Consider the following 27,914-nt stretch of genomic DNA (forward strand, 5'->3'; position numbering starts at 1 on the left):
TCCAGTTTACCAACATAATATCAGCCATATTTGGATTAAGTCACATAGAAAGTATGAACTAGATGACTCCGATCACTGTCCATATAAGTTTAGCAGCTCAGCCAGGAATTCTGTTCCTAACATGAAGGAACTCCTAACATGAAGGGGAAGGTTTAGAGTTAAAAAAAAAAAAAGTCAGTTGAAGCATAATATAAATACTCCTATTCCAGAATTACAAAAAACTTTTCTTTTTATCAAACCTTTATTTTGGGCCTAAGTTCCTGGCACATGTCTCTTTACCCAAGGGCCCATTTTTACAATTTTAACTCTTCTGAGTAATTCTCTCTCATGTTGACTTTGATGGGTCAAAATGTGAGAGAGGACTGCTCATGTGAATAGGACTTACAGGATCAGGCCCAGAGTTTGCTGAAGCAAGTCATGTTCACTCAGTACTGATATGTAAACATAAGCTCTGGTGTATGATTGTATCTTAAGTAGCAGGACTTCTAACTTATTTGCAGGAAGTAGAACGGGAAATTTCATTCAGGACTGAATGTGGATTGTATTACTCTTACTACAAAGAGATGCTGCAGGCTACATCCATCCAACAAGGTATTTGTAACCTGTAAAGTAAATTTTACTTTGCTTTGGTGAGATGCTGTTGTTAATAAAGTGAAAAGTGAATATAATGTTTATGAAAGGTGCTGTAATAATCATGCTAGAGACAACTTTGTTGGATTCATCCACAAAGCAGGAATAGTTTAGATAGTGGAAATATAAGCTCTGCAATGGTACATTGGTTCCTCCAGTGTACCGCCCCATGAGAAAGTGAGATCACTCCTAAGTGTGATAATGAGGCAAAACACTAAACAGGTATAGAAATGGTTTTACTCAACAATAGCTAAGCATTTGATATGCTGTAACTGCTTATTACAATAATTATAAATAGTCAGTACTACACTGTGTTCTACCCCCTTCCCACCCTTTTTTTGTATCCATGGGTTGTGTCATAGGCAGATTGTTTGGTGGAAGGGACCTTTTTTTGGCTACATATTTGTACAGTGCCTAGCACAATGGGGCCCTAATGCCTGGTTGAGACCTCTAGGTGTTCTTGCAAAACAGATAAAGAATATCTACTATGATGTCGATTTGGGTTATTTGTGATAGTGTCTGGTCTTCAAGACACGGGACTGAGACTCCAGTTAATTTTCCTTTTGCTACCTAGCAGCTAGTATGGTTGGTAACAATTTCATCAATGCCAATCTCAGCTGACTTTAAAACACAGTGACCTAAAAGTGAATGGCTCATGATCCCAGTATTAATGTCCCAACTCTAGTGCCCCTAACATCATTTATTATTGCAATTTCCACAGCATCATGTTTATAGGTACAATATTGCATGTTGACATACGTTACTAAATATACAGAATTGCATTCACTGTATAGCAGTCCAGTAATCTCCATTCTAAGGGTACATAAACACTTCAATAATTAAAAAAAATAAATAAATACCATACCACAGCACCAAGTCTCAGAGCCTGAGACAATTGAGTCTGGCTCATGGGTCTAAAAATAATAGTGTAGACCTTTGGTCTCGGGCCGGAGCCTAGGCTCTGAGACCCTCCTAACTTGCGGGTTTTCAGAGCCCCGGGGTCCAGCCTGAGCCTTAATGTTTACGCTGCAATTTTTAACCCTGCATCCTAAGCCCTGTGAGTCCAAGTCATCTGATCTGGCATAGCCATGGTCATGCCACGAGTCTTAGGGTATGCCTACACTGCTATCAAAGTGGGAAAATTAACTTTTATAAAAACCATGATATAAAAACCATGTTTTGAATCCTTGACGTAAAGCTTTGCAAAGTTTTCCATGAGAAATCTTAAAATACATTTGCAAACTTTTCACTGTACAACTGAAGGAGGGGAGGGAGATATTATTCTATTTTAATTTCTCTTTAACATTTAGGTTTACATGGCTTAATATATGACAATAAAACTGAATCTCTGAGGACAATTAACATACTTGAAAGAATGAATGTTTACCAGGAGCTGTTTCTCAGCATACTATATAGGATTCTTCCCATTCAGGTAGGTATTTAATTATGGCTTTAAATAAATAGCTATATATGGATGCTTCATGAAAGCCACCCAGTGAACGAGAACCCGCATTTTGGTTAATTCCAAGGATAAATATATTCCTGCAATTGTTTTAAATCAATAAAAAATAAAAACCCTTAGTTTTCAAAGCAACCACATATGAACATAATAGGAAAACCAAATTTTAAATGTTTAAAGGTGGTTGGAATTACCCACTTGTGGCTGCCATTATGGATTTGCAATTGCAAAAGGAACAAGACCCTTTATGGTCATTTTAAAGCTTTAAATAGTCTATGTATGCGTACGTACATGTGCACTCAGGGTTTTAAGAAGCAGGATAGGTCTGGCCAAGTGATGGTGCTGCCTTGTAATATGCCAGGACTATGAGGGAAACTCTCCTAGCTTGCCTCATTTAATTAGAAGAGTAAATATAGCCTTCCTACTACATTCTCTCTGGCTAGCAGCTCACCTCACCCTTGTGGGTAAAGGGATGTGAAGATTCTTGTAGCTATTACAGGTGAGTTCCCTCCCTGTGAGTGGGCAGGGTATTGAGAGGTGGAGACCACGAGAGTGTAAGATGGGACTTTAAACAGGAAGCTTTGAAAGGGTTTGCTTAACAGCCCTTCATATTATTATGGACTATGAGTAAACTACATTTAGGCACTTAAAATAGATTTTTGAATCACTGGGTCATAATGATAAATGTATTTTTGAAAAAATGTACTGGGTTTTTAATACCATTTTACTGGTCTTTAACACTGATTATTTGTATTGTTATTTTGCAAAAGTGTTGAGACATTACCTTTAAATTCACATTAATTTTATAAAATACTGGAAATAATTTAACTACAATATTCCTCTGTTTTACAGAATTATTTAGAGCCTGTTTATTTTTATATCTACACTTTGTTTGGACTTCAGGCACTTTATGTCATTGCTCTGTATGTAACCAGCTGGCTTCTTAGTGGAACATGGCTTTCAGGTTTGTTAGCAGCTTTCTGGTACATTACAAACAGGTGAGTGTGAAATAACATGTGACCCTTCTAAAGTTTTAGTTTCTGACACATAAGGTTAAGACATATTAAAACAGTGCATTGCTAGGATTAAATTGGGGGTAAGGGAGAGCATAAAACAGCAGAGAGGGTCTCTCTTTAGATCAGCCAGATATTTAAAAACATTAGATATAATTAGAGATAGTCAAAAGTTTGAGGAAACTCTCTAAAAATATGGCCTATCCAAGCTCTTTTTGGACCAGACTGAAGAGGGAGTTCCCCAGTGGCTTTTAGCCGCCTATGTAGTTCCCACATTGAGCAGCCCTTCTGTGCCAGCCTCATATCCCCTCAATGCAAGTCAGAGTATTCTAAGAGGTGCAGTGACTTATGCCAGATGTACCACATCCCCAAGAGCTTAGGGTGACCAGAACTTCTGTCCCAACCACTCCCTTTGTTCCCCTATAGATACCTCTTGCATTGTGGGTCAGGAAAAAGGTGGCATAGGACCTGCTGTACTGCGATGGCACCTAAGGAATCCTCAATTCAGGGAATCCTTAAGGGATCAGATTAGCTGCTTTGCATTGCCCTACCACCAGCTTGAGTGAGGCTGACTCTTAAACTTTCAGTTGTTTTCTGAAACTTAAAAATCAAGAAAATAAAAGTATAATGTCAGTACTATCAAAGCTGTCCCAAAGGTGTTTGAAATGTTAGTCAGTAGTTGTGACTGCTGTAAAGTAATTTGACTGTAAGCAAATCAGTTACAAAGTGATTTCTTATAGTTATCTAGTGTTTTTAGTGCTCTAGAGGAGAAAGTAATTTAAAACGATATATAGTATTTCATATTTAAGAGGTAATTTTTTCCATATATGGAAGACTTGGAATGGACTTGTTTTCTCTCCAACTTTCTAATAAATAGTGTGCAGTAGAAGGAGGTTACTTATCCAGATAAAATGAGTACATGGGACCAATTTGGATAATGGGGAGTTTCTGCCATAGAATTACTGTTTGAAGTACTGTACTAGGGTCTTGTAGGTAAGAATGGTTCAGATGAACAGGTTGTTACATTTTCACTTACTTCAGCTACATAAGGAGAAATGGACATGGGATTATTTACACTTGTCTGGTTTCAGAGTGGTAGCCATGTTAGTCTGTATCAGCAGAAAGAACAAGGAGTACTTGTGGCACCTTAGAGACTAACAAATTTATCTGAGCATAAGCTTTCCTGGGCTAAAGCCCACTTCATCAGATGCATGCAGTGGAAAATACAGTAGGAAGATAATGCATGCATCTGATGAAGTGGGCTTTAGCCCAGGAAAGCTTATGCTCAGATAAATTTGTTAGTCTCTAAAGTGCCACAAGTACTCCTCGTTCTTTCTGCTGATAGAGACTAACATGGCTACTATAAATTATATAAAATAAATGAGAGAGAGAGGTGTGTGTGTGTGTGTATAGATATTTCTATATATACACAAGCACACACCCCCCATGAAAAAATGGGGGTTGCCATACCAACTCTTAACGAGACCAATTGATTAAGGTGGGCTTTTATCAGCAGGAGAAAAAAACTTTTGTAGTGATAATCAGGATGGCCTATTTCAAAGAGTTGACAAGAAGGTGAGAGCAACAGTAGGGGGGAGGAATTAGCATGGGGAAATAGTTTTTATAGTTAGTGTAATGACTCATCCACTCCCAGTCTTTATTCAAGCCTATTTTAATGGTGTCTAGTTTGCAGATTAATTCCAGTTCTGCTGTTTCTCATTGGAGTCTGTTTTTGAAGTTTTTTTTGGTTGAATAATTGAGACTTTTAGGTCTGTAATTGAGTGTCCAGGGAGGTTGAAGTGTTCTCTGATTGGTTTTTGAATATTCTAATTCTTGACATCTGATTTGTGTCCATTTATTCTTTTGCATAGAGACTGTCTGGTTTGGCTAGTGTACATGGCAGTGAGATTCTGGAAATGACTGTGCTGAGTGGTTGCCCTTGTCTTTTGATAATAACACTTTTAGTGTCAGAATGTTTCAGGAAAGGCGAGAAGTCTCTTGCTGTCCTGTTCAATGGGATTCAGTCATGCCATTAGTACAATGCACTTGAATTACAGTGAGGAAAATGACAGCTATCTATTCAGCTATACCTCCTGAAAGCCAAACTGAGGAGAAATATATTGCCATTGACCTGAAAAATGCCAGCACTTTTCTTTAGATCGCCCGAACTCTGCTCCCCAAGAGGAGGCTTGGCTCCACAGTAACAGCTATCTGAAAATAAGGGGAGTTAAAGAGTCAAGAGGAAGAAGTTTTGGTCATGAATGAACCAACCATGGATGTGCCTCTTGGCAAGTTTTCAGAGCTAGGGATGTTAAGGGGACTCAACATTCAGCTACCTGAGAAACAATTTGCAGGAGCCTAGATATGATTTTCCAAATAAGATTTCAATTTTAATTGAAATCGTCTTTGCAGAAGCCTGGGTTTTGGTTGTGTTTATGAATCTCTGCATTTGTTTTGTGTAGAATAGATACCACAAGAGTAGAATTCACCATTCCATTAAGAGAGAACTGGGCACTGCCATTCTTTGCAGTTCAAATAGCAGCAATCACATACCTGTTCAGATCTCATTTACGGCCTCTTCATGAAGTAAGTATTTCTAACAACATATTTGATATAGCAAAACTAGTATCTGAAATGTCAGGAGAGCTGCTGAAAACAGAAGTGTGTGCTTCGGGTAACTGACTATAAATCAGAAGGAAAGCACTATTATTAAATATAGTAATGGAAATGTAGAAGGCACTGTACAAATAGATGGTAGAAAGAATTGTTACTCTGAGGAGCTTGCAATTAATTTAAACAAATTGAACTATGAAGGGGTGCAAACACTGATAAATGCATTCAGGGTTGAAAAAAATTGCAAAAGAAATCTGTTTTTAATAAAAGATTTCACTGTTGAAAGGAAAAAATTTACAGAGCACAAGAAGTAGAGTTTTATATATTTGGGAGGTCATAAGAGTGTCACTCAAAGAGAGGTTAGGAAAAAGCCTTACAAAGCCCAAAGATTAGTTTTTTTCCCCCCTACTTTAATTTTACATTAAAAAAATTAAGAGTTAACCCTGAGTTGTAGCAGTAAAAGCATGTACATAATACAGTTTGTGCAACTGTCAGTTTTAAGTCATTACTTCAGATTTGGTCAACATAATGAAACACAACATACCCAACATGAGCGTATCACAGAGATGGGCAAACTACAGCCCATGGGCCACATCCGGCCCACGGGACCGTCCTGCCCAGGCCCAGAGCTCCTGGCCCAGGAGGCTGCCCCCACCTCTTCCCCCCCCCCCGGATCCACGCTGCTGTGTGGTGCAATGCTCTGGGCAGCAGGGCTGCAGAGCCCAGCCTGACTCGGTGCTCTGTGCTGCACGGCTGCCTGTCCTGGTGCACCCGCGCCACCAGCCACTGATGCTCTAGGCAGCGTGGTAAGGGGGCAGGGAGCAGCTGGGGCATTGGATAGAGGGCAGGGGAGTTCAGGGGCTGGTCAGGGGCATGGATAGGGGTCAGGGCGGTCAGAAGGCAGGGAAAGGAGGTTGAATGGAGGCAGGAGTCCCAGGGGAGGGCAGTCAGGAAGGAGAGGAGGGGTTGGATGGGGCGGTGGGGGGCAGTTAGGGGCAGGGGGTGGATGGAGCAGGAGTCCTGGGGGGGCCATCGGGGGCAAGAAGCAGGGTGGGGGCATGCCTGGCTGTTTGGGGAGGCACAGCCTTCCCTAACCGCCCCTACATACAATTTCAAAAACCTGATGTGGTCCTCAGGCCAAGAAGTTTGCCCGCCCCTAGCCTAACAGATAAGTTTTCAAGCTGAGCTGAGACCTAGCTGTTTTTTCAGGTGAAATTACAACTGTAATATTTGCTACTGCAATTTTGCACCTGCAAAATTAAATTGTGTGTGTAAATTGGGGTACTTGAAACTCTAAATACCAGCTGTCTCATTGCAATCCAAGTACTGTAGTTAGAAATTAAGATGTTTCAGTGTCAAACTCTAGACATGTACTCTTTTAATTTAACCCTTGAGAGAACCCTCCCCCCCCCCAAACACTTATTGATGGAGATAAGTAAGTTACATAAGAACTTTCTCTTTTCAGAAACTGACACTTCTGGCAGTGTTTATATCAACCTTTCTCTTTAGCCTGACTTGGCAATTCAATCAGTTTATGATGCTGATGCAAGCATTAGTATTATTCATATTGGACTGTCTTGACATGCTTCCCACAACAAAGGTAATCTTATTTCTGGCCATGACCAGACTTTCTGAGTCTAATACGAATGTAGCTTTGAGAAGTTCCTTTGCACAGTGTTCTACATTTGAAAGTAGCACATCATATGCAGTGCACTTCTGTGATGAGCTCTTAAATAACCACAATCAGTTATTTCCTATAATATAACAGAGATAGAACTGAGTAATTTGAACATATACACTTTTTTGGGTAACTGAATATGATTTTTCAGCTGGAATGTTTGTCTGGCTTTGTTCCTGTTCACTTGGTGCAACTCTTAAGTTCTGTAATAGTGAAGCCCTGTCCTCAACTAGTGTTTTGGGGATCATTTTCAAACATGATTATGGCCAAACTTGATTATAAAACTATTTGCCGCCACAGCAATTATAGTTACAAACCAGGGCCCCAATTCTCCATTTGATTCCACACAAATAAATGCTTGCAATCAGGTAGATCTGAAAGCAGGTATGGGAGCTCATGTTCAGAAACTGTGCTAAAACCTTACTAAGCCCATAGTCTTACTACAGCCTCTGCTAAAATGGTTTGTAACAACAAGGAAAAAACCCAACAACAAAAAACCATGTCTTCGCTGGGCATTGTAACCAAATGAAATCATGTCAGCTGCAGTTGTGATCACAAATACTTGTCAAACATGGATTCTACCAAATATACAGCAGCATTAAATACATGAAAGTGTAAAACTTTTGTATTCTTGCTAGCATGACGACGACTAAGGTCTTCATACTGTAAAGAATTATGGTTGTGCTCAGCTTTACATACATGAATGGTCCCATCCCATTGGGACTACTCTTATGTAGCAAGTTAAGCACTTGCATAAATCTTTGTAGGATAAGAGCTTTAGTTAGGTCTGGTAAAATACAAAAGTAATTGCATAAAGACTTTTAAACTGGATGCAGTATTCTAAAACCTTGATTTGAAGCAATAAATTATACAACAGTTAAACAGCATAAAGCATCTCAGTGAATATTTATTGTTTTAAAAAGTTAAGATTCCAGAAAGAAAAAAAATCAAGAATATCTAATTCATACAGATTTAATCACGGCCAATTTTTTGCCAATTTAGAAAAAAAACTACAAATACATAGCAAGATTTATTCCAGAGAACTCTGCATTTTTTGTACAGTTAAAAACATTTTTAGCATGTTTCTAGCATATGCTGTATTTGAATTTGCAATGGTGGAAAGTAACTCTCAGTTTATATTTAAGTATGTTTTGTTGAGAGTATGCATCCTTAATAAATTCATGGGTCTGAATTTATCGAAAAATAATAAAATCACCTGTCAACTATGTTATTTATAAGATTTACTTACTGTCACTCCCATGAATGTGTATGATCAATTAAAATTATTCAGGAAATAAAATATTTCTCTCATGTTCTTTTTAGTTGCCAATGTAATGGTATACTAATTGTAATGTTAAGTAACTTCATATATTGAATAAGAAATGGACAGTGCTAAAGGGTTCTAGCACTAATATAATTTTTTGCCCTTTAATCAAGAGAAACAAATGTTTTTACATTTTAAAACAAAAAACTTCAGAGGAAAAACTAGGTTAAATTATAGTAACTAGTTTAAAAAAGTATTACAAGTGTAATACCTGTAAGCCACGAGGCTATCTGAATCCGATAATACTCATAACTAATGAGCATGAATGCTTTAAGGAAAGTCCTAATTCTGATTTCAGTTCAACAGTCCTGGGGGTGTGATCAACCATCAGAGAAGTTTATATTCCTGTAGTTGGTCAGCAGAAACTGAAAATGAAGTTTCTTTTTAGGTAAATGCTGTTTGCATACCTATTGGCCAAGGATTCCCACTTACTTCAATAGGAGCTGCTGGATGCACAGCATTTTTGAAATTCAGGTCATGTAATTATGTGCCAGGATAAGAACTTAGGAGCCTAACATCAGGGATCCATTTTTAAATATCTTGATTGGAAGTTTTTGTTTGAGAGATTTTCTGTTTACATCCTAAATTACAAAATCTTCTATTTGAAATGGTGTGATTTGAAGGCTATATTAAATTGTATGGTATTGCATTATGTGTCATGCAGTAATATACAGAACTATAGAAACCATAAATTGGGCACAATTCTTTTATGACTTACATCCATGCAACCCTTCTGAAGTCACTTGGGGACAGAACAAGGTCCAATATCTCATAATTTTTGTATAGTTGTAGGTTGTTTAATATTCATATTACTGTAGCTCCCAAACATAAAACAGTCTCAGGTCTCCATTGCGCTAGATACTGTAGAGTGCCCCCAAAGGTGCTTATCTATTAAAGGTATACAGTAGGGTTCTCCTTCAGCTTTTGAGCCACCACCAGAGCCCCCAAAAATTAACAGAAAATCTTACATGGGAAATGTTGAAGATACTGATTCTACAAGCACCTGCCGTCGTGCTGAATCTGTCAGATAAACTGTGTGGAGAGGATAACTATTTGGCTAGGTAAAGTCATAAAACTGTCTGAAGGTTGTCAAGACAACCTTCAATCATAGTTTGAAAGACAGTTATAGTCACTGCACCATACATCAAAAAAGGAGGAACAGAATGGACCAGATTGCTGTTGCAGCAACAAGCAAGACCAATTATACCCTTGAGACATTCAAGTTTACCGTAGAACAGAAGCCATCACTATGGTGCTGAACTGAACTGACAAAAAGGTTGTTGTAAGGAGAATGAGAAAACTGGAATTCACTATCAGCTGAATGATTGTTTAGCTAGGAAGAAGACATTTTCCTTAAGTTCAATATCAAAAGCCTGCCAGTTCCATAGAGATGATCTCAACCTGTGTTCTAAGTATTGCTACATTAAGTGTAAGATGATCCAACAGACAATACTTTAAGAATGGGTAATGTATAGATTTATGGCTAGTATTCCTGTGTAAATTGAATACTACTTCACTGTCAGACAGCTTAAGTCAAAAAGATGGTGACTTGAATTTTAAAGTAATTGTATTAATTTATGCTTAAAATCAACAGGGATGAAAGACTAAAACTACTCATAATCTGCTTTATAAACATCCCAAAATTCCACAAAAGGTCTCTTATGTATATCTGCAGACATATGCTCAGGATAGCCATTGATGTACCTCAGCAGTTACCACAAAGTTTGGCAGTTCATTTCATCCTAAAGAATTATAAGATATTTTAAAAAGTGTCTTTGCCACAGAATGTTGTTGCATATTGACTTAAAATTGGATCTTATCTATTTGGTATTGATGTAGGCCAATGCTGTAATCCAGCATTGAACTCTACCATATGCAAAGTACTAATTAAAAGAAACACACAGTATCATACATCAGTGAAATAAATTGTTTTTTTAACATGAATATCCAGTTAAGCATCCTTATCTATTGCAGTTTCATAAGAAGCTCAAGAAAATTTAGTTGCTTGTTGTACAACTGTCATTTGCTGGCAATGATAATCCTATAAGAAGAATAAATATTTGTGATCCCAAATGCTGGCACAGAAAGATACTTCCCCACGATGCTTAAGCCATTTTATGTGATTAACTTTTTCCTAGTTGTAACATTCATATGCCTAGGTCACTGGGTCATCAAACATTCATAGCAAAAGCATGAAATACTATTAACCTAATTATTGATTCTTGTGTGTGAATATTATACAAAGATAGGATAGTACCACTGAATATGATGATCTGAAACTTTCACAATACCACATTTAACACTAGAAGTGATTGACATAAGTGAAAGAGACCAACAGTAAAAATACTCGCTTTTGTTCAGGGAAAAGCAAATATTTTTCTAAATATTCTGGCATAAATAACATCTCTTTGTTGCAGGTTACATGGCTGTACATTATACAGTTAACAGGCATACTACTGGTCTGTGGTCTACAGTTCTTTAATTCCATGATTCTTGGATCCCTACTTATAAGTTTTAATGTGTCAGTCTTGCTAGCAAGAACAGTTCAGGTATGTGCTCAAAACATTTTTTGTTTTGTAATAGTAAACAAGCAGTATGACAAATTTAAAAGTAGTTAAGTTTTTAGAATAATCTCTCCCCTTCCTCAACACTCTTAGTCTGGCTATACCAGTACAAGGACAGGAGACATTTGACATAGATTTAATCAGGCTGCAACTTTATTATTAGATGTCTGGGACTACCCGGCAAATAAAAGTGTACAGTGCAGGTAACCATGTTTATTCCGAAATTACCTATGGGGCTTTTATCAGCTCCCCCTCTTTCTATCCAGGTCCCTCCAGCAAATCCATTGCCAGGACCTTACCAGCCACCCTCCCTCGTAGGAGAGTTAAGGTGGGCTATAAGAATGGGGATCCTATGATTGGTATAGCAGGGAGCCAAACCCCCCCCCCCCAACCACCCCCTGTTTGTTCCTTTAACGAATACCTCTTTTTAAGTATTTTTCCAAGCCATTTATCCAGTCATTGTATACCTTTCCTATGGAGTACCTGCACTGGACATCTGCCACAAGGAGGCGCCAGCAATTAGTGTGGCTGCCTCTCCCTCAAACCCAGTCAGGTTTACTTCCCCCCTTTTATAGGGCCAAAACAAATGGACTCCAAAGCTTTACAGGGGAACCCCATCCTCCCTGAATAATTGGTGCCCCAGGATGCCCAAGCTGCCCCTTTTAAACCCTGCATTCCTAGGGGATGAGTCAGTGACCACGCTGACCCTTTTACAGCAGTTCCCCCCCCCACCCATAAAGCACATGTCCCTTCATTCCACCAGCCAGCCAAATACCCCCCTCTCAAAGGTTCAGGGCGGTCATTTTCAACAGGCTATATTACTGTTGGTTAGACGATTTCCAGCAGAGTAAAGGCTCAGTGATTACTCTTACTCACTGATAATTAACGGATACATCTAAAAATGTTACAATTTGGGAGGTATCAGCAATGTCACAATTCTATACTTGCTATTAACATTTACAAATATGCAGGCGGAGACCCTGATCTTGCAAAGGTATATGTAAGAACAGACCTTTACACACATAGTATCTCATTGATTTCGGTAGGGCTCAGACAGATCCTTAACTCCAAGCCGTCAGAATCCTTTGTAGGAAGGAGCCCTAAGTCAAACCAGCTGTAATTACAGGATCATAGTTCTTGACCCATCCTATGTGGCAGCATAAGACCAGAACTGTGATCTTCTAATTAGACAATGTCTGCTCCCATCCCAAACTGCCTGTGAGTGGCACCAGGAGCATTGTTAAATCTGGAGCTTTAAACTGGGAGATCTTCCAGAAGGCCATGTAGTCTAGCCGATACTCATGTTGAATTAAGAGAATGCCCTTTGCCCCATTGGCACATTGAGAATGTAATGATTTCCACAGCAGCCTGGAGAATACACATGGTGGTTAATAATATGCAATAATTTTTAATCATATTTAAACAAGTAATTTGAAGCAGCTTATTTTATCTCTTGTTCCAGATATATAAAAATCCTAAATCTTTTAAAAGACTAAAATACCAATCCATTTAATTTCTAGAAAAACATGAAAACGGGATGCTTGCTTAATAGACTTGGGAAACTTTCCTTCCATGTACTCCTGGTGTTATGTTTGACACTTCTAGTTAATAACTTTATTAAGGTAGGTAAATATGAAGTTTTCTACATATGTAAAGTTAGAAATTAGATAAATATATGTGGTGTAAGCATTTTTGTGTAGTAAATCATGAGATTTCGCCTAATTTAAAACAGTAGATTTTAGGAGCTGAAGAGAGTTTCAGATCTTTTGTCCAAGAATCTTTTTAACCTCTCTTTTCTGGAACCCTCTCATCACAAGTTGACCCCATTTCTGCAACAACTTATGCATGCACATAAATGTATAACTTTATCGGTACTTCTGTGGGAAGAATAAGGCAGATACTGCTTTATAGCACTACAAGACACTCTTGTTACTTGTGAATCTTTTCATCCATTTCTGTTAGACTCAAATCCATTTAAAAAGTTAAAGTGCAGTTCTACTCCGAAAAGTTACTATATAAAAAGACAGCTTTTTACTTATATCTGCTGTGTGTGTACACAGAGACAAATCTATACATTTAAAAGTAGGGGGGGAAAAAGCTCCTCTTATGATCACATTATTCTCCTGCTAGCACTGTGCAGCTGAGGGAGTGTGCCCTGGATTCTAGTCCTTATGTATCAACAATTTGCTTGTACAATAGATCAAAACCTAGCAGACAATGGGACTGAAGGCAGTGGAGTTCCACAAGACACACTTATGGTTAGGGCCCTACCAAATTCACAGCCATGAAAAACGCATCATGGACCGTGAAATGTGGTCTCCCACCGTGAAATCTGGTCTTGTGTGTGCTTTTACCTTATACAGATTTCACGGGAGAGACTAGCAGTTCTCAAATTGGGGGTCCTGATCCAAAAGGGAGTTGCAGGTGGGTCTCAAGGTTATTTTAGAGGAGCCATGGTATTGCCATTCTTACTTCAGAGCTGGGTGGCCAGAGCGTGGCAGCTGTTGGCTGGGCACCCAGCTCTGAAGGTGCACCAGCAGCTGCGCAGAAGTAAGGGTGGCAATACTATACCATGTCATCCTTACTTCTGTGCTGCTGCTGATAGCAGCTCTGCCTTCAGAGCTGGGCTCCCGGCCAGCAGACAGTGCTCTCCAGCTGCCCAGCTCTGAAGGCAGTGCCACCGCCAGCAGCAGCGCAGAAGTAACAGTAGCAGTACCACAACCCTCTACAATAACCTTGCGACCCCTCCCCACCACAACTCCTTTTTGGGTCAGGATTCCTACAGTTACAACACTGTGAAATTCCAGATTTCAACTGTTCAAATCATGAAATTTACTATTTTTAAAATCCTATGACCGTGAAATTGACCAAAATGGACCATGAATTTAGTAGGGCCTTACTTATGGTAGGGCATGATAAAAGTCAGTGATCATAAACCTACTTGAAGGCATAATTTGTCCTCTATTAGTGAAGGTGCTTGAAAACAAAAAGAACCCAAGTTGACTTTCAGACTACAGACTGAGATCTCAAGACTTAGAGTTAGAAAAGTAACTGGGAACACATGATACAAAAAGTATCGAAAGACAAACATTAAACTTCACAGCGCCATTTTTGCAAAGTTTAGCACAGTAGAAATGCACTTTAAGGCTACAGCTGAACAATTATGAATTGTTTCACAATTTCAGTGTGTAAATAATTTTTTTAATATATGAAGTCTTTAAGAGAAGAGAAGCTGTATTCTAATTTCTAGCAGAAAAATGTAACTTTATTTTCTTCCCCAATAGAAAATTCTTAATCTTGAGTCAGATGAACATATATTTAAATTCCTGAAAGCAAAATTTGGATTTGGAACAACAAGGTAGGATATCAGTTAATCTGAAATTTTCAGTGTTACTTCATTATATCAGCTCATTGTCAAAGTTAGATCTTCAGGTCAACATTTATTATTTGCAACCAAGATCTGAAATAAGTGCATGATATGAACAAGAGGTAGAAATCTTCACCTGTATGCATAGTTTCATGATTGCCTTATTCAATAAGGAAACTGTGAACCTTTCATGTAGCCACCAGTTATGAAATCTATAGTATGACTGTTTTTATTTACTTTCTTTAGAGATTTCGATGCTAACCTGTACCTCTGTGAAGAAGCATTTGGTCTGCTGCCATTTAATACTTTTGCAAGACTCTCTGATACATTACTTTTTTATGCCTACCTATTTGTTCTCTTGCTTATGGCAGTAGCAGCTGCTGTTGTTGCTTTTCAGAATCTCAGGTACTGTGTTTCAGAACTAGATTTTCCTGAATTTTTCTTCAGTAGGCTAAATAACGGACATAGGTGAACACAGCAGTATACAGTACACTTTACCACAAGTACTCAACAGACAATGAAGAGAGAGGTTGTAAAAATAAGAAAGTAAATCACTTCATATCTGAAGTTCAAAATGTAAAGTGTGTAATAAGATTTAGTTGTAATTAGTCTTTATAGAGCCCCAAACTATGTTACTGACTATAACAAAAAACAAAACAAAAAAATTACTTACTACAAAATATAGTGTCTCTAATTCATTCCAGTCCCCCTCTGCAAAGCAGCCAGAGAATTACCAGTTGCTTCCACTTGAGGATCTCCCAATCATGGGGAAGTCCCCAGTTGACAGAGTCTGGTCTATGTCAATTCACCGTGTCCCTGGCACAGGGATAGGAGGGACATGGCTGGAGCATTACTGCATTCCAGCAAGTTATAGTTTGTGACCTACCCCACCGCTATTCCAATCTATTCTAGGGCCAATGTAGAACTGGTCCCAGAATCCAGGAGCTGCAGTTAACTCCTTTACAGTGCTGTCACACTTGGCTACAGCTGAGATTCTGGGGCATAAGTTTTGGCCCCCACCAAAAAACCCAACTAAATGGTAAATTTTGTATTGGCAATCACTGAATTTCTCATGTGAATTTGTTTTAGTATTTCCATGATTTGCATTATAGTGTATTGTAAATAACTACACTAACATTTTTATTTATTTTAAAAGTTCATTTAAAAGCCATAACCAACACCCCAGAGATGAAAACAGAAAACCTGACATTTCATTATGGAGGTGCTATTACTGTAATCATCATTATCTGCAAGTGAAATATTTAAACACCATTTTAAGAATGAAAAGTTAATTAGTACTAACATCAGGAGCTTTAGTCTCTATGGCATCAAGAGTTAAAAATAATTTTAAACTGCATGCAAATGTGCAATTTTAAAATAATGTATTGCTAAGCCTAGCACAGCACTGATTTTTTGTTTGTTCGTTCAGTGGTTCAGCTAATGTCCAATCCATGGATAAAACGGAAATTTGCACAATACTACTGAAGCCTGGAGCTGCCTACAACTTAATGCACACAATTCTGTTTGGATGCCTGGCTTTAAGCACAATGAGGTATTTTAAAAAATTTTTATTGTCTCTGCAAGCTGTTGAATATTTAATATCTAACACACTAGTCATAACCCCCATGCAACGCTCTGCTTTCTCCATCTTACTGCCTGCTTGCTGGTGCAATTAACCCTTCCCAACAGGATCTTTCCCAAAACAGTCAGATCACAGAGAAAACACACAATTTTGGGGGCAAAGTATTTCATCTCAAGCCTTTGTGACAAGCTGCCAAATTTGATCTTTTAGTCAGTTACTTCTGCTATGATGCCAATCCTCAGTGTCCTCGGAACACAAGAAAGTTGTGTTTGAAGTTCCTCTGAAGTTACTGACTAGACAAAATATTTTTCATGATTGTACATAGGCTTGGCAAATTAATTTTTATTTTTGTAGGATTTCAATTGATATTCATGTTGATTTGTAAGCATTTTTTTCTATTGCCAACTATTTAAATTTTCAAATTTTCATGAAATTTTGTGGGGGTTAGACAATTATTTAATAGCAGTAGACATTGAGATTCAAGAAGTTAAAAGCTTTATAACAATTAAACACGTTGTCAACATCATATGTCAAATATGCAAAGTAAGCATTCTTAAACTCTAAAAAAGTTAAAGGATCATTTTTCTTACTTCACTTATATGTAAATTTATTATCATTGATGAAAATTTCATTGGTTTGTGAGTATTTTGTAAAATAGACTTTTACCAACATTTACTTATAAAAAATTTCAAGCCCTCTTGTACAGTAGTATAGCTCCATATGATCAATGAAAACTTGCTTGTCTTCCAGAATGAAGTACCTTTGGACATCCCATATGTGTGTATTTGCTTCTTTTGGTTTGTGCAGTACTGAAGTTTGGGGATTTGTCCTGAAATCTGTTCATCTCCACACACCACAGAGGGTTAGAGCTATATTTCTTATGACAGTATTTGAAATTCTGTATTTTCCCATAATTAGACAAATGAAGCTTCAGCCTTTTAAAGGTAGATATGAAATGAATCAAATGTTTTTAGGCCTCTCACCTACACTACATGAAAACATTTAAAAAGCACTAGTTAATACTACTAAAATGTGTATTCAGATAAATGATTCATTTTAAATTTAAACTAGTATTTTCCTGGGGTTTTATAATTTAAGCAATGCCATTTTAATGCACTAGGTGGCAATATAGAAGAAGCTGTGAAGGCTAGTAACATCTTGACTGAATAAAAATCATAGAATTTTTTAGAATTAATCAGCAGTTTGAAGAGAGACTTAGAATTTGTTTATTATACTGTACAGTAGATTTTTTGAACTTCATAGGAGATTAAAATGCATAAGTGTAAAGTAACATTTTGTGGTGGTTTGAAATCCTTCTATATAGAAGGATTTCAAATGCTATTGGTCTTTAGCTCAGAACAAATAGGCCCTGATCTTGAAACGTGATCTGCACAGGCAGATACTTAGGGCTGTGCAGATTCCATTACACGGTCAGTGCGTCAATCATAAAGGAAATATAAATGTTCATTTATATCAAAACTTTAAATTTCGCTATAAAATCTAATCAATGTTTGTTTTGGGTTTTTGTCCTAGCTATGGGTCATTAGGTATTTGGTACCAATAATCACATTGCTGTACCTTTCTTATAAGGTAAGAAATGTTTTCGTCTTAATATTTTGGTATTTTTTCCCTCCTGGGTAAAAAAAAATGAATTTTTTTAAATTAAATTCCTGATTGTAATAAGAGAAGTCTGAGATCCATGTTTCAGATGTAAAAACATATCCCTGTTTTTCATACTGCCTCAAAACTGTACATTTGAAAATAAATACTGGGTGAGAGAGGTTTTAGCTAATAGCACGAGATTTATGGCTGAATTTTAAGAAAATGATGTAATTGCATGTGTAAAAATATTGATTGCCTGTTTAAATTGCATATGCATTTACTCAAATGAACAGTTGCATCTGACTAATTACTTGCATCCTAAGATACTACAAGTGCATGTGCAATTGTGGTAGTTATGTGTGCAAATTATCAGTTAGAAATGATTTTCATTCCTATATTCTGAAAATGTAAGCTTATATGTGTTCTAATTTTAAGTACTTATAGGTAAGTTGCAGTTAAGATACAGATTGTTAACTGGTGTAATGATCCATTTTAGGAGAAGAAATGATTATCTTCTACTCTACTGCTGTATTTCATCTTATGCAATCTTTGAAGTAAATCTACAGAATTAAACGAGTCTAAGATTTGTGTTATCATCAACCCTGTCTCAGGAGCAAAAGATAACAAGGCTCAAGCTTTTATATGTAAATACATGAAACAATGTGTTTATGAAACACCAAGATAAAATAAAGTTCCAAAATAATGGCATATATGAAGTAGACTATTAGTCTGATCAGCCTGTCATATCACAGAGATTTAGATCATTAATTTAATGGAACACCGACAACTGGGCAGGCCATTCTTTTAATCTATATTTATAGAAACAAAAAAAAAAATTCAGGAGCTAGTTTGATGTAGAAATTATTTCTGCTATCCCCAATGGGAGACAAGAGGTTTCCCTTGAAATCATTAGCTTCAAAGAAACTCAAGGTGAAGCTTATTATCGGAGTTAAAAAAAAAAGAAAGGGAATCTTCATAATAACCAAGGAACTGAGCATAATATTCTTCATAATAAACCTAGGAATAGAGAAAATTCTGAAGCTCTGTGAAGTCTCCTTGTGAATTTTATTAATTTATTTTAAAAGCAAAAAGTAAATACAGTTCAGAGGCAAAATGGAAAGTCAAACTATTGACATAATCTAGACCACTGTGTCCCACTAGGTCATGGTTCTTTTTCCTATTTTGGCAGATGTGGTTTTGTTTTGGTTTTTTGCACATTTTTAGGGATACTGTTTTTTCCTTCCGGAGTGCCAGTTTAGGAAATGTAGCACCTCTCCACATCCCAGAGAATGGATGGGATGTATCCATTTCTATCCATGCTAGATGTGGCAAGTCCTTTGTCTGTAGGATGCTGTCTCAGGTAACACATCAACTATGATGACATTCAGTCCAACTCGTCACAAGCTGAGATCTTTGAATCCAGTATCCATTTCTGAAGTTTCATTGAAGCATATAGGGTCCAATCCAAAGTCCACTGAAGTCAACAGGAGACTCCTTTGACTTTTATGGGCTGTGGATCAGGCCCATAGATGTGTTCAAACTACCTGAAGAGCCCGGTATCCAAATAGTGCAAGTATTAAGGCTAATTCATAGAGTTTAAGATCTTAACTCTGCAAGGTACTGAATGTTCAATGTGAGTAAACAGATTTAGCTCCTCTCAAAATCCTCAGCATCTTTCAGGATCAGACCCTTAAGTAAGGGCTTTCCAAAAAGGGGATTGAATTCTCTGCTAGCTAAGACGCAATTTAAAAAACTTGGAAAATGGCAATTCCCCAAAATTCTGACTATTACTACTCCCTCGTCAGGGCTGAAAACGTTTCAACAAATAGATTAAAATGCTGTCAGTGAGCCAATCCTCAGAGTATGGCCAGAGACAGCGGTTTACCTCTCTACTGAGAGAGGTCCAGAATCTTTTCTTTCCATGACAAAGGAATGGTTTATTTATATCGCCCATCCCAACCTTTGCAACAAAGCTGAAGGTGTAAGTTGATTCTGTTGTATGTCAAGACATACAATATTTGCTTTGCACCTGATAAATTATTCTTTTCACACACCACATGTTCACAGACTGCATAAACATCTTCCATATTTATTATATGTAAAAATAACGTTTAAATGGCCATCATGTCTGGTTCTTGTGAAGTAGTTGTAAGCAAAACCATTTAGCATAGCACTTTGAGATTACACTTATTAGAGGAAATATGCATTAGTCCCCTCCCCTAAACCAGCAATTTTATGGGATTATTAACCTAATCCTGACTAAGCTAATAAAAGCTTCTTTTAAGACATGTGGTTGCTACAATCCCAGATACTTTGCCTGAAAGATTATTTATTCAGCTATAGCTGTGGCTGCAACACTAGCCAGCTTTTAGATTAGTTATATAGCACATCTTGAAACCTACAAGACATCTACATTTCCATTCACATGAATTTTCTACATTAGTGTACTACAGACTACAACTTTCACATAAAACTGCGTGCTGGAGGATTTCCATGCGTAATGTTGATTGCACTTATAGTTCCATTCCATATTTGTCCAGCATGTTATTGCTTCAGCTTTGAGGTTTAAAGGTTTGGGGGGGGGGGGTTAAAATCAAAATTTTTAGTCATTATCCAGGTTGTTTAATGATTTTATATGCATTCTTTACAATTTAAACATAGAAGATTATCAAATTGTGTTTGTATGAGTCAGTTATTCCTAAACAAATTGTTGGGAATTCTGGACTTAATCAGATTTGTGGCCTTAGCAAGTCCTATTATGCCATGAAATCCTGACGTTGTGTTTCAAATAAATCTATGTCTTGAGAAATTTGGTTGGTGAGGGTACAAATATCTTTATTGTAGTCCATTATGCCTACGTCTTACCAGAGACAGGCATCTTTAACAATGTAGTCTGTAAGATTGAGGTTCCATAGAAATGAGGAAAGGACAATCTTATTTTTATAGTTATGATTTCCAGCCTAATATCCCTATGGATGATATTTAACATCCTGGTTGCTTTCATCCTTAGGCAAACAGAGACAGTATGAATAACTTTAGCAGTTCTCCTTTCCACAATGAAGCCAAAATGTAGATGCTTAAATATATTCACCTAAATAAGTGGCCTGATGTTTGACACCTCTAAAAATACTGACATCACTAACCAAGACCAAACAGGAACCGCAGGTGCTCTGCACTTTTATTAAACTGGCCTCTTAAATTTTAAGCCCTCAAAATTGAGCATTTTGGTTTAATCATTTTATAAGGGAAGTCTGCAAGCTCCTTAAATTTACTAGCAGACCAAAGTGGGGAATAAGTTTCAAATTTGAGGGACTCTCAGAGGACACATACTGACAGCAGCCCCTCTCTTTTAAACCAAGTGTTATCCAATGTATCTTCTCCAATCTCAACTGCAGCAGAATCAGACTGGGAGAGAAGCAGTCAACACAGCAGATGTAGGGCTTTGTAAGTCATAACAAATAACAGACCAGTAGGCACCCAGTACAGATTCCAAAGCACTCACATAATATCAGCTACAGAAATAGACTGCCACATTCACCACTAGCTTCAGTTTCCAAATATATTTAAGATGTAATTTAATCTCTAGGTGACAAAACCATGGAATGGTCTAGTTAAGTTAAAAAGCCACCTTGATCATTCTGCTCTTATCTGGTCATCTAGCATCAGCTGAGGACCTCAACAGGCCCCAGATTGGCCCTCATATCATTGGCATCAGAGGGGCAGCTATACTAAAGCCTTTCAGCTTGTCTATAAGGTAGAAAAGATCAATACTTCAAACCAGCCATTTCCACTTACCTTGTAATTAAGCTCTGTTCCAATATCCAGAACTTGGTTTGTTCATTTTGTCTTCAGGTTGTTTTGTTTGTAATTCTAGTTCTGTCCAGGAATGATGGATGAGCTGTCAGAGCTGAGAGAATTCTATGATCCAGACACAGTGGAGCTGATGAACTGGATTAAGTAAGAGTATTTTTATTTTATTTAAGTTAAATGCTATTTATAGTAATCCAGTATTCTTATATATAGTGCTCTCCTGTTCCATTTGCCACAGGTCATCAGTGAACTATAGTGACCTATGGGGATAATTAAAGGGGAGTGGGATATCTAGGGACTAGAACATCAGTGACTGTGGAAAACAGATAGCTGCAACTCTTGCCAGCCTGCTGTGCCCTGGTACAGAGTTTACCACTGTTTGGCAACAAGGTTTCTGGAAACAAGTTGTCTCCATTAGGCTCTGTGGATGGAGAAGCACAGATAATTCCCTTGGTTGAAAAGGTGAGAGAATCTTCAGTTTGGAGAAGGTGATGGTCCAAAAAAAAAAAAAAAAGTATTGAAATCAATGAATCTCCATGTGACCTTTCGTATCTCCTTGGATGCACTTCTGCTTCCTTTGATCTTTATTTTTTTTAAGATAACATTAAAAAGTGAGGGACATTCACTTGTGAAAATCAGTTTTTACAGAGTATGCATGTGCCAGTCTCTTGCCCTTACTTTAAAATAACTTAATCTGTGTATATATTTGTAGTGGCTTGCTGGCACAGGGGCATGATGGTTTTGGCGCAAAGAGTGGTCTGAATGCTGCACTCAGAACTCACAGCCAAATTAAACCTACACAGCTGCACTGAAGTTAGAATTTAGCCCACCACCTGCTTTGCCAGAGGTGTGAAGAATGTTTGTAGTGAATATTGAACCTACTCAGACTGGGGGTGTATCAGGGTTTACCAGAGCCTTGGTGTTTGTCGTCCCTGGAAATTGCATTTAGTTGGAATTCTCACATAGCCATTTGCAATTTTATTTTTAAAGCAGAGTTGTGTTCTTGAGAAGGTATTTTGGAGGTAAAACCTGAACCTGCTGCTTTTTAGCCTTTAAATATTTTGAACACCCTAGTATTGCACTGCATTATATTTTTACTTCCAAGTTTGCTGTTTAATATCCCGCATTTGAATAACTGAAGTTATTAGGGTTGCCAATTTTGGTTGGATGTATTTCTGGAGGTTTCATCACATGACTGTCTTTAATTTCTGGAGTCTCCAGGACAACCCTGGAGGCTTGGCAACCCTAGAAGTTGTGTGTGTACAATGTATTGTGATGAAACTAGTCACTCAGCAGTTTAACAGCAACTAACATTTTTCACCCCTAGCAGTAATCTTATGAACCATAACGCTGTATTTTCCTACTCTGCAACCTATGAGAATCAATGTAATTATTCACAAGTAAATAGGTTACTAATTTTAGAATGGTATTCTGAAAGCAGGCTCATGTTGTCTCTATCATTTAGAATCTTTGTAGCCACATTGACATCACCTCATGACTAATTTTTATCAGCCAGTGCCATTTAATGCCACTTGTTTATTAAGAATTGGTAAATATTTGATAGCTCAGGTCTCTTGAGTACCATACACAGAGTTTGATATAGATTTATACATAAAATATACATGTGGCTTCGGTCCCAACCACGAACTGGATTTCATTTGATGTAAATCTCACATCTTCCCTCTGCTGAAAATGCTAACATTTTCATTTTAAAATCATGACAGAGTAAATTTTTCTTTAGGATTTAATGTTTTTAGAAATAATATTGGTCACAAATGAAAGTTAGTTAGCTGTGCACTAACTACAATCAAAAACAAATTTATGGCCTGCACCTCAAGGTTGGATTGATATTTTCTTCATTTAAAATGAAGTTGTGGAATCAGAACATTATACTGTACTACCACTTGGCAGTTTTGTTATAGGTAAAGGTCTGCCAGAATTTGCATTCTAAACTCCTGATGTCAAGAATTATTTATTCATTTATAGAAAATGAAGTGTGGCTGAACTCCAGTTGGTCACATATATTGTTGAATTAGGATACCTTTGTTCCATTTTGCAAACCTTTCCACGTCAAAAAGGCCTTTGAGTCTGACAGATCTAAATACAGTATAAAAGAGTGTCCAAATACACATGAGTGATAGAAGCCATTAGTCCAGTGTTTCTCAAAGTTTTGAACTGGTGACCCCTTTCACATAGCAAGCCTCTGAGTGCGACCCCCTGTTATAAATTAAAAACACTTGTTTATATAATTTAACACAATTATAAATGCTGGAGGCAAAGCTGGGTTTGGGGTAGAGACTGATAGCTTGCGACCCCCCATGCAATAACTTCGTGACCCCCGGGGGGTCCTGACCCCCAGTTTGAGAACCCTTGCATTAGTCTGTCCAGTTTAAAAAAAAAAGTCCAAATATATATTTCCACAGATTTACCCCTTATAAAAATATTACAATATTCTTAACAATTGTACTGTTTTGTATCTTTACAACAATCTTTTGCCATGTTTTGGACCATTACTGAAGAATATTGTATCTTTGGGGTTCTGATGTTATACATGCTCTGTTACAAAAACAAGTGAAAAGGAAGCAGGAGTGTATGTACTGGAGCAGTAAAAAAAAAAAAAAAAAATCAAAGAGGGAGCAACCAGTAGCCCTTAGAGCTCTGTATTCCCATATAGGAGGTATGTTACATTCTTAGCTTTGGTCTCTTTCCCTAAGACAACATGAACAACATACTCATTTGTGAGATGGGGAAGAAGAGCAGAGTGAGTGCCTCTATTCTATTTACCGCTGGTAGGTGATCTAGGAGTAATGTCTTTTGCCTTTTGAGGGAGATCCTGTCTACAGTTATGGAATCTTTTTTAACCAGACCAACCACCATGCAAAAGTTTGTCACAAACCTAAAACAGAGGCCAGGTTTGTTGAAGAGTTTACTGAGATTCAAACCTTTTTGCAAAGTTTGGCTGGATTTCAAGTGCATCTGGGCCAAGTGTTGAGTGAAATTGGCCTAATTTGTGATTGTTTTTGAGTTTCACATGATTTCTATCTGCAAAGGTTCTGGGCCAAAAAGAAAAGAATTTTTTTTTTTTACCACACACAAATCAGTAAAGCGAGGCAGTGGTCATATTCCATCTCTAAGTTAAGGACAGCATTTCTACCTTACAGTGCCATTACTGACCTATGCCGCAGTACCTAGTTTCAAAGCTCAAGAGATCTCATACTGGAAGCTAGTGAATATCCCAGGCTTTAAGCAGTGATGCTAACTAGTTTTGCCCTTTTTCCTCAGACTGTTGGCACCATACTTTGAGCCACAGACTCTGATGGCAGACCAATTAATGTGTTAACTGACTGTCTAAAATGGGTGCATGCCCACTTTACAGGTGCATTCAGTTGTGTGCGCGCAAAATTCAAATGCACAAAATCAAGTCTAGGATGAAAAATGCATGTGTTATTTTCTATGTACGTATTTCTTCCCTCTTTTGTCAGTTGCAGTCTTTCCAATCCAAAGGCCAAATTGGTCTTAACAGAGTTTCCTTGAATATGTTTTATTGTCTAAGAATTTCAGCTAATCCCATAATATTTTAATGTGGTATTCTGTGAATAAATGGCATTTTCTTTTCAGGATGAATTTGTTCTAGAGTGCGGTGTTTGGGAAGCCCTTTTCAGAAAACTCTTTCTGTGTTCAATAGATTCCTTCGTTCTTCACACTCAACTGGTAAAAAGGATAACCTGAGATTTGCCAGTTTTTATAACCTTGAACTCCACAGTCAGCTTTCAGCTGTAGACACCTCTTAATAGAAATAGAGTTACTATTTCTACTGATACAACCTATAATTGCAACGTTCGCTATTTCAGTAGGACCTCCTTAAAACAAATGTATTGGATTTTATAGCAGTTTACCAAGAACAGAAAGAATTACTACCACTTTCTGAAGTCTATGCAGGTTAATCTCAGACCTATAATTCCTATAAAACCCTTTTATTTTCAATGAGTTATTCTGTAGTATTTACATAATTCTATAAATTCTTAAAAGTGTAGATAAAGCAAGGGTTCATGCATTATATTATAGTGCTCAGTTTACCCATTAGTTCAGCAGTAATTAACTTATTGAAGCTTAGAGGTTCAAAAATAAATTAGATTATTTGTTCAAAATGCCATCAGGTCTGCTTGGAATGACATTTAAATTATATAATGTAAATCAGTTTGACCTTTAAGTCCTTGTCATTATTTAGTGACATTTCTTAGAGAATAAATTGTTTGCAGGTTGGGCAGCCTGGTTCTGAGTTTGGCAGAAAGCTATAAAAACAAATTATCCTTTCATTTTATATATCATTTGTTCAGACATTTGTAAAAATTGCTTCATTTTTCTGTAATAGAGAAGTGCCATTCAGTGGTTTGAAGCATGTTAATTGCTTTAGATAGAGACCACAGCTGTTAGTGGGTGAATCAGGTAGAAGTATTAGTGAAGGATGCATACATGAAATGTTGCAAATCATGCTGTACCTTTAACATACTGGCTATGTGTGTCATGTCCCCCTCTTATGGCTAATTCATAGGATCAAAGCCTGCTATGACGATCAGATGAAGGAATTGCTCTCTTTATCTCAAATGGTGGAGTTCTGTGCTTTGTTTCTGGTTCAGGGTTCAGTCGCTGCTACAGCTAGTGGTGCGGACCATTACACGTGCATACTGCTACGTTCCAAGAGAAAGTAGTTTTCTTTTTGATGGAACATTTATTCATGACACTTGTGTCTTTGAATGTTTTAAGTGCAAATAAAATATTAAAGCGAGTTTAAAGATTTTCAGAATTTCAAATAAAACTGGTTTTATAAGCCACTAAAAATGATTTTTCAGTAAAGTTAAACTGGCATATTAAAAATTATTATCTGTGCCCTTTTTGAAGGAGATTAACATGGAACTGCAAGAAGTTTTAGGAAAGGTTTATGGTAATACTTAGAAATGAATTAATATTTATCTCCTGGAGGGCTCTAGCAAAATGTAATGCTCACCTCTTAACATTCTCAAACTTTATCATGGAACTCCATGAAAAAAAAAAAAAAAAAAAAAAGACTGATCATTTACAGCCACCATTTCATACCTCCTCTAAGATACACCTTTAGATATTGGCAGGTGCATGCACTGGCATGTGAAGAAAGCCTATTTCTGTATCAAGTTACTTGACAATTACTTGATTGTTAGGTTGTGGTTGTGTGTGTGTCTGTCTGTCTGTCTGTCGGTATTTATGCTTCAAATTCCCTCCTAATTCCATTTTAGTTTATGCTCCTTTTTATTGTCCTAATCTCACTTTATAATCTGCCTTGGTCACAATCCCTACAAAACACTGGACAAATGCTACATAGCTAGTATCCTGTAACCACTTTTTATTACACTAATCATAAGTCTCACTGCTTCCTTGTGCTCTGCCTTGTTGTATCCACCCTTTGTGTCATCATATATTTATGCAGAAAACTCTGGTTCAGGGACCATCTTTTCATTGTGTATATAATGCCTGGCACAGTAGTGCTGTGATTGTGGCCTCTTGGCACTACCACAATACACATAACAATAATTCACTAATTATTTTGTCTGGGAACTTTGGTGGTGATTTTATGACTGAGGTTAATTTTTCCAGAACCTTATGGTGTAATTTTCTCTCCTTCATGGTAGATATGTGGGAAGTATAGATCCATTTGTTTCGCTTTAGGAAACGTTTCATTCAAAATGAAAACAAGGATAGTTATGATGAATGACAACAAATTCTTGCATTCTGATTGGATCAGTAACAGTGGAGAGCAGTCATTTGGTCAGGAGTGAAAGATTAGAATTGCAACATCTTTTTGATAAGCTACTTTAAACACATGACAAATAGATGCCTACAAATATTCACAGGCTGTGTAAGCTAGAGAATGACATTATAAATTGAAATTAGTAGGCTTTTTCCAAAAAGCCTAGCTCTAAGCAGCTATTTGCATATCTCAAACAATTTAGGATTTCAGGGCCAGATTTTCAGGAAGCCTCTTGAAATGGGTGTGCTTACAAATTTTACCGACACAATTAAAGTTTGCAAAACTGACATTTATGCATGCAGTTTACCCATTTAGCAAACAGATTTATTTATGAGGGCCTAGTGTTTAGGGGACTCATTGCAAATCTTTTCCATCATATTTAGTGACTTCAGGAATCAATCACATTTTCTAGAACATTTTGCTACCTGAGATGAAAGATTGGCGGATGGGGGAAAATCTCTCTCCTGATCTGTAACTGTGCTGATGCAAA

The 27,914-nt window shown here is 37.3% G+C and overlaps 1 protein-coding gene across 3 annotated transcripts in view; it reads left to right on the top strand.

The window, feature by feature from the left end:
- DPY19L3 (dpy-19 like C-mannosyltransferase 3) overlaps window positions 1-27,914 on the top strand; it is a 51,987-nt gene that overhangs the window by 18,294 nt on the left and 5,779 nt on the right. For 2 of the 3 annotated variants that reach the window (XM_048816732.2, XM_048816733.2), the window contains 13 exons: window positions 501-591; window positions 1,941-2,062; window positions 2,942-3,087; window positions 5,565-5,688; window positions 7,181-7,315; window positions 11,135-11,266; window positions 12,802-12,903; window positions 14,566-14,639; window positions 14,895-15,053; window positions 16,078-16,200; window positions 16,981-17,092; window positions 17,764-17,820; window positions 21,707-21,789. In XM_048816732.2, the coding sequence (XP_048672689.2) occupies window positions 501-591; window positions 1,941-2,062; window positions 2,942-3,087; window positions 5,565-5,688; window positions 7,181-7,315; window positions 11,135-11,266; window positions 12,802-12,903; window positions 14,566-14,639; window positions 14,895-15,053; window positions 16,078-16,200; window positions 16,981-17,092; window positions 17,764-17,820; window positions 21,707-21,789 (1,460 nt within the window). The remainder of the gene's footprint in view (window positions 1-500; window positions 592-1,940; window positions 2,063-2,941; window positions 3,088-5,564; window positions 5,689-7,180; window positions 7,316-11,134; window positions 11,267-12,801; window positions 12,904-14,565; window positions 14,640-14,894; window positions 15,054-16,077; window positions 16,201-16,980; window positions 17,093-17,763; window positions 17,821-21,706; window positions 21,790-27,914) is intronic. The other variant, XM_075118405.1, reaches the window with a different exon arrangement.

The sequence above is a fragment of the Caretta caretta genome, chromosome 12 (assembly GCF_965140235.1).
Source record: "Caretta caretta isolate rCarCar2 chromosome 12, rCarCar1.hap1, whole genome shotgun sequence".
NCBI lineage: Eukaryota > Metazoa > Chordata > Testudines > Cheloniidae > Caretta > Caretta caretta.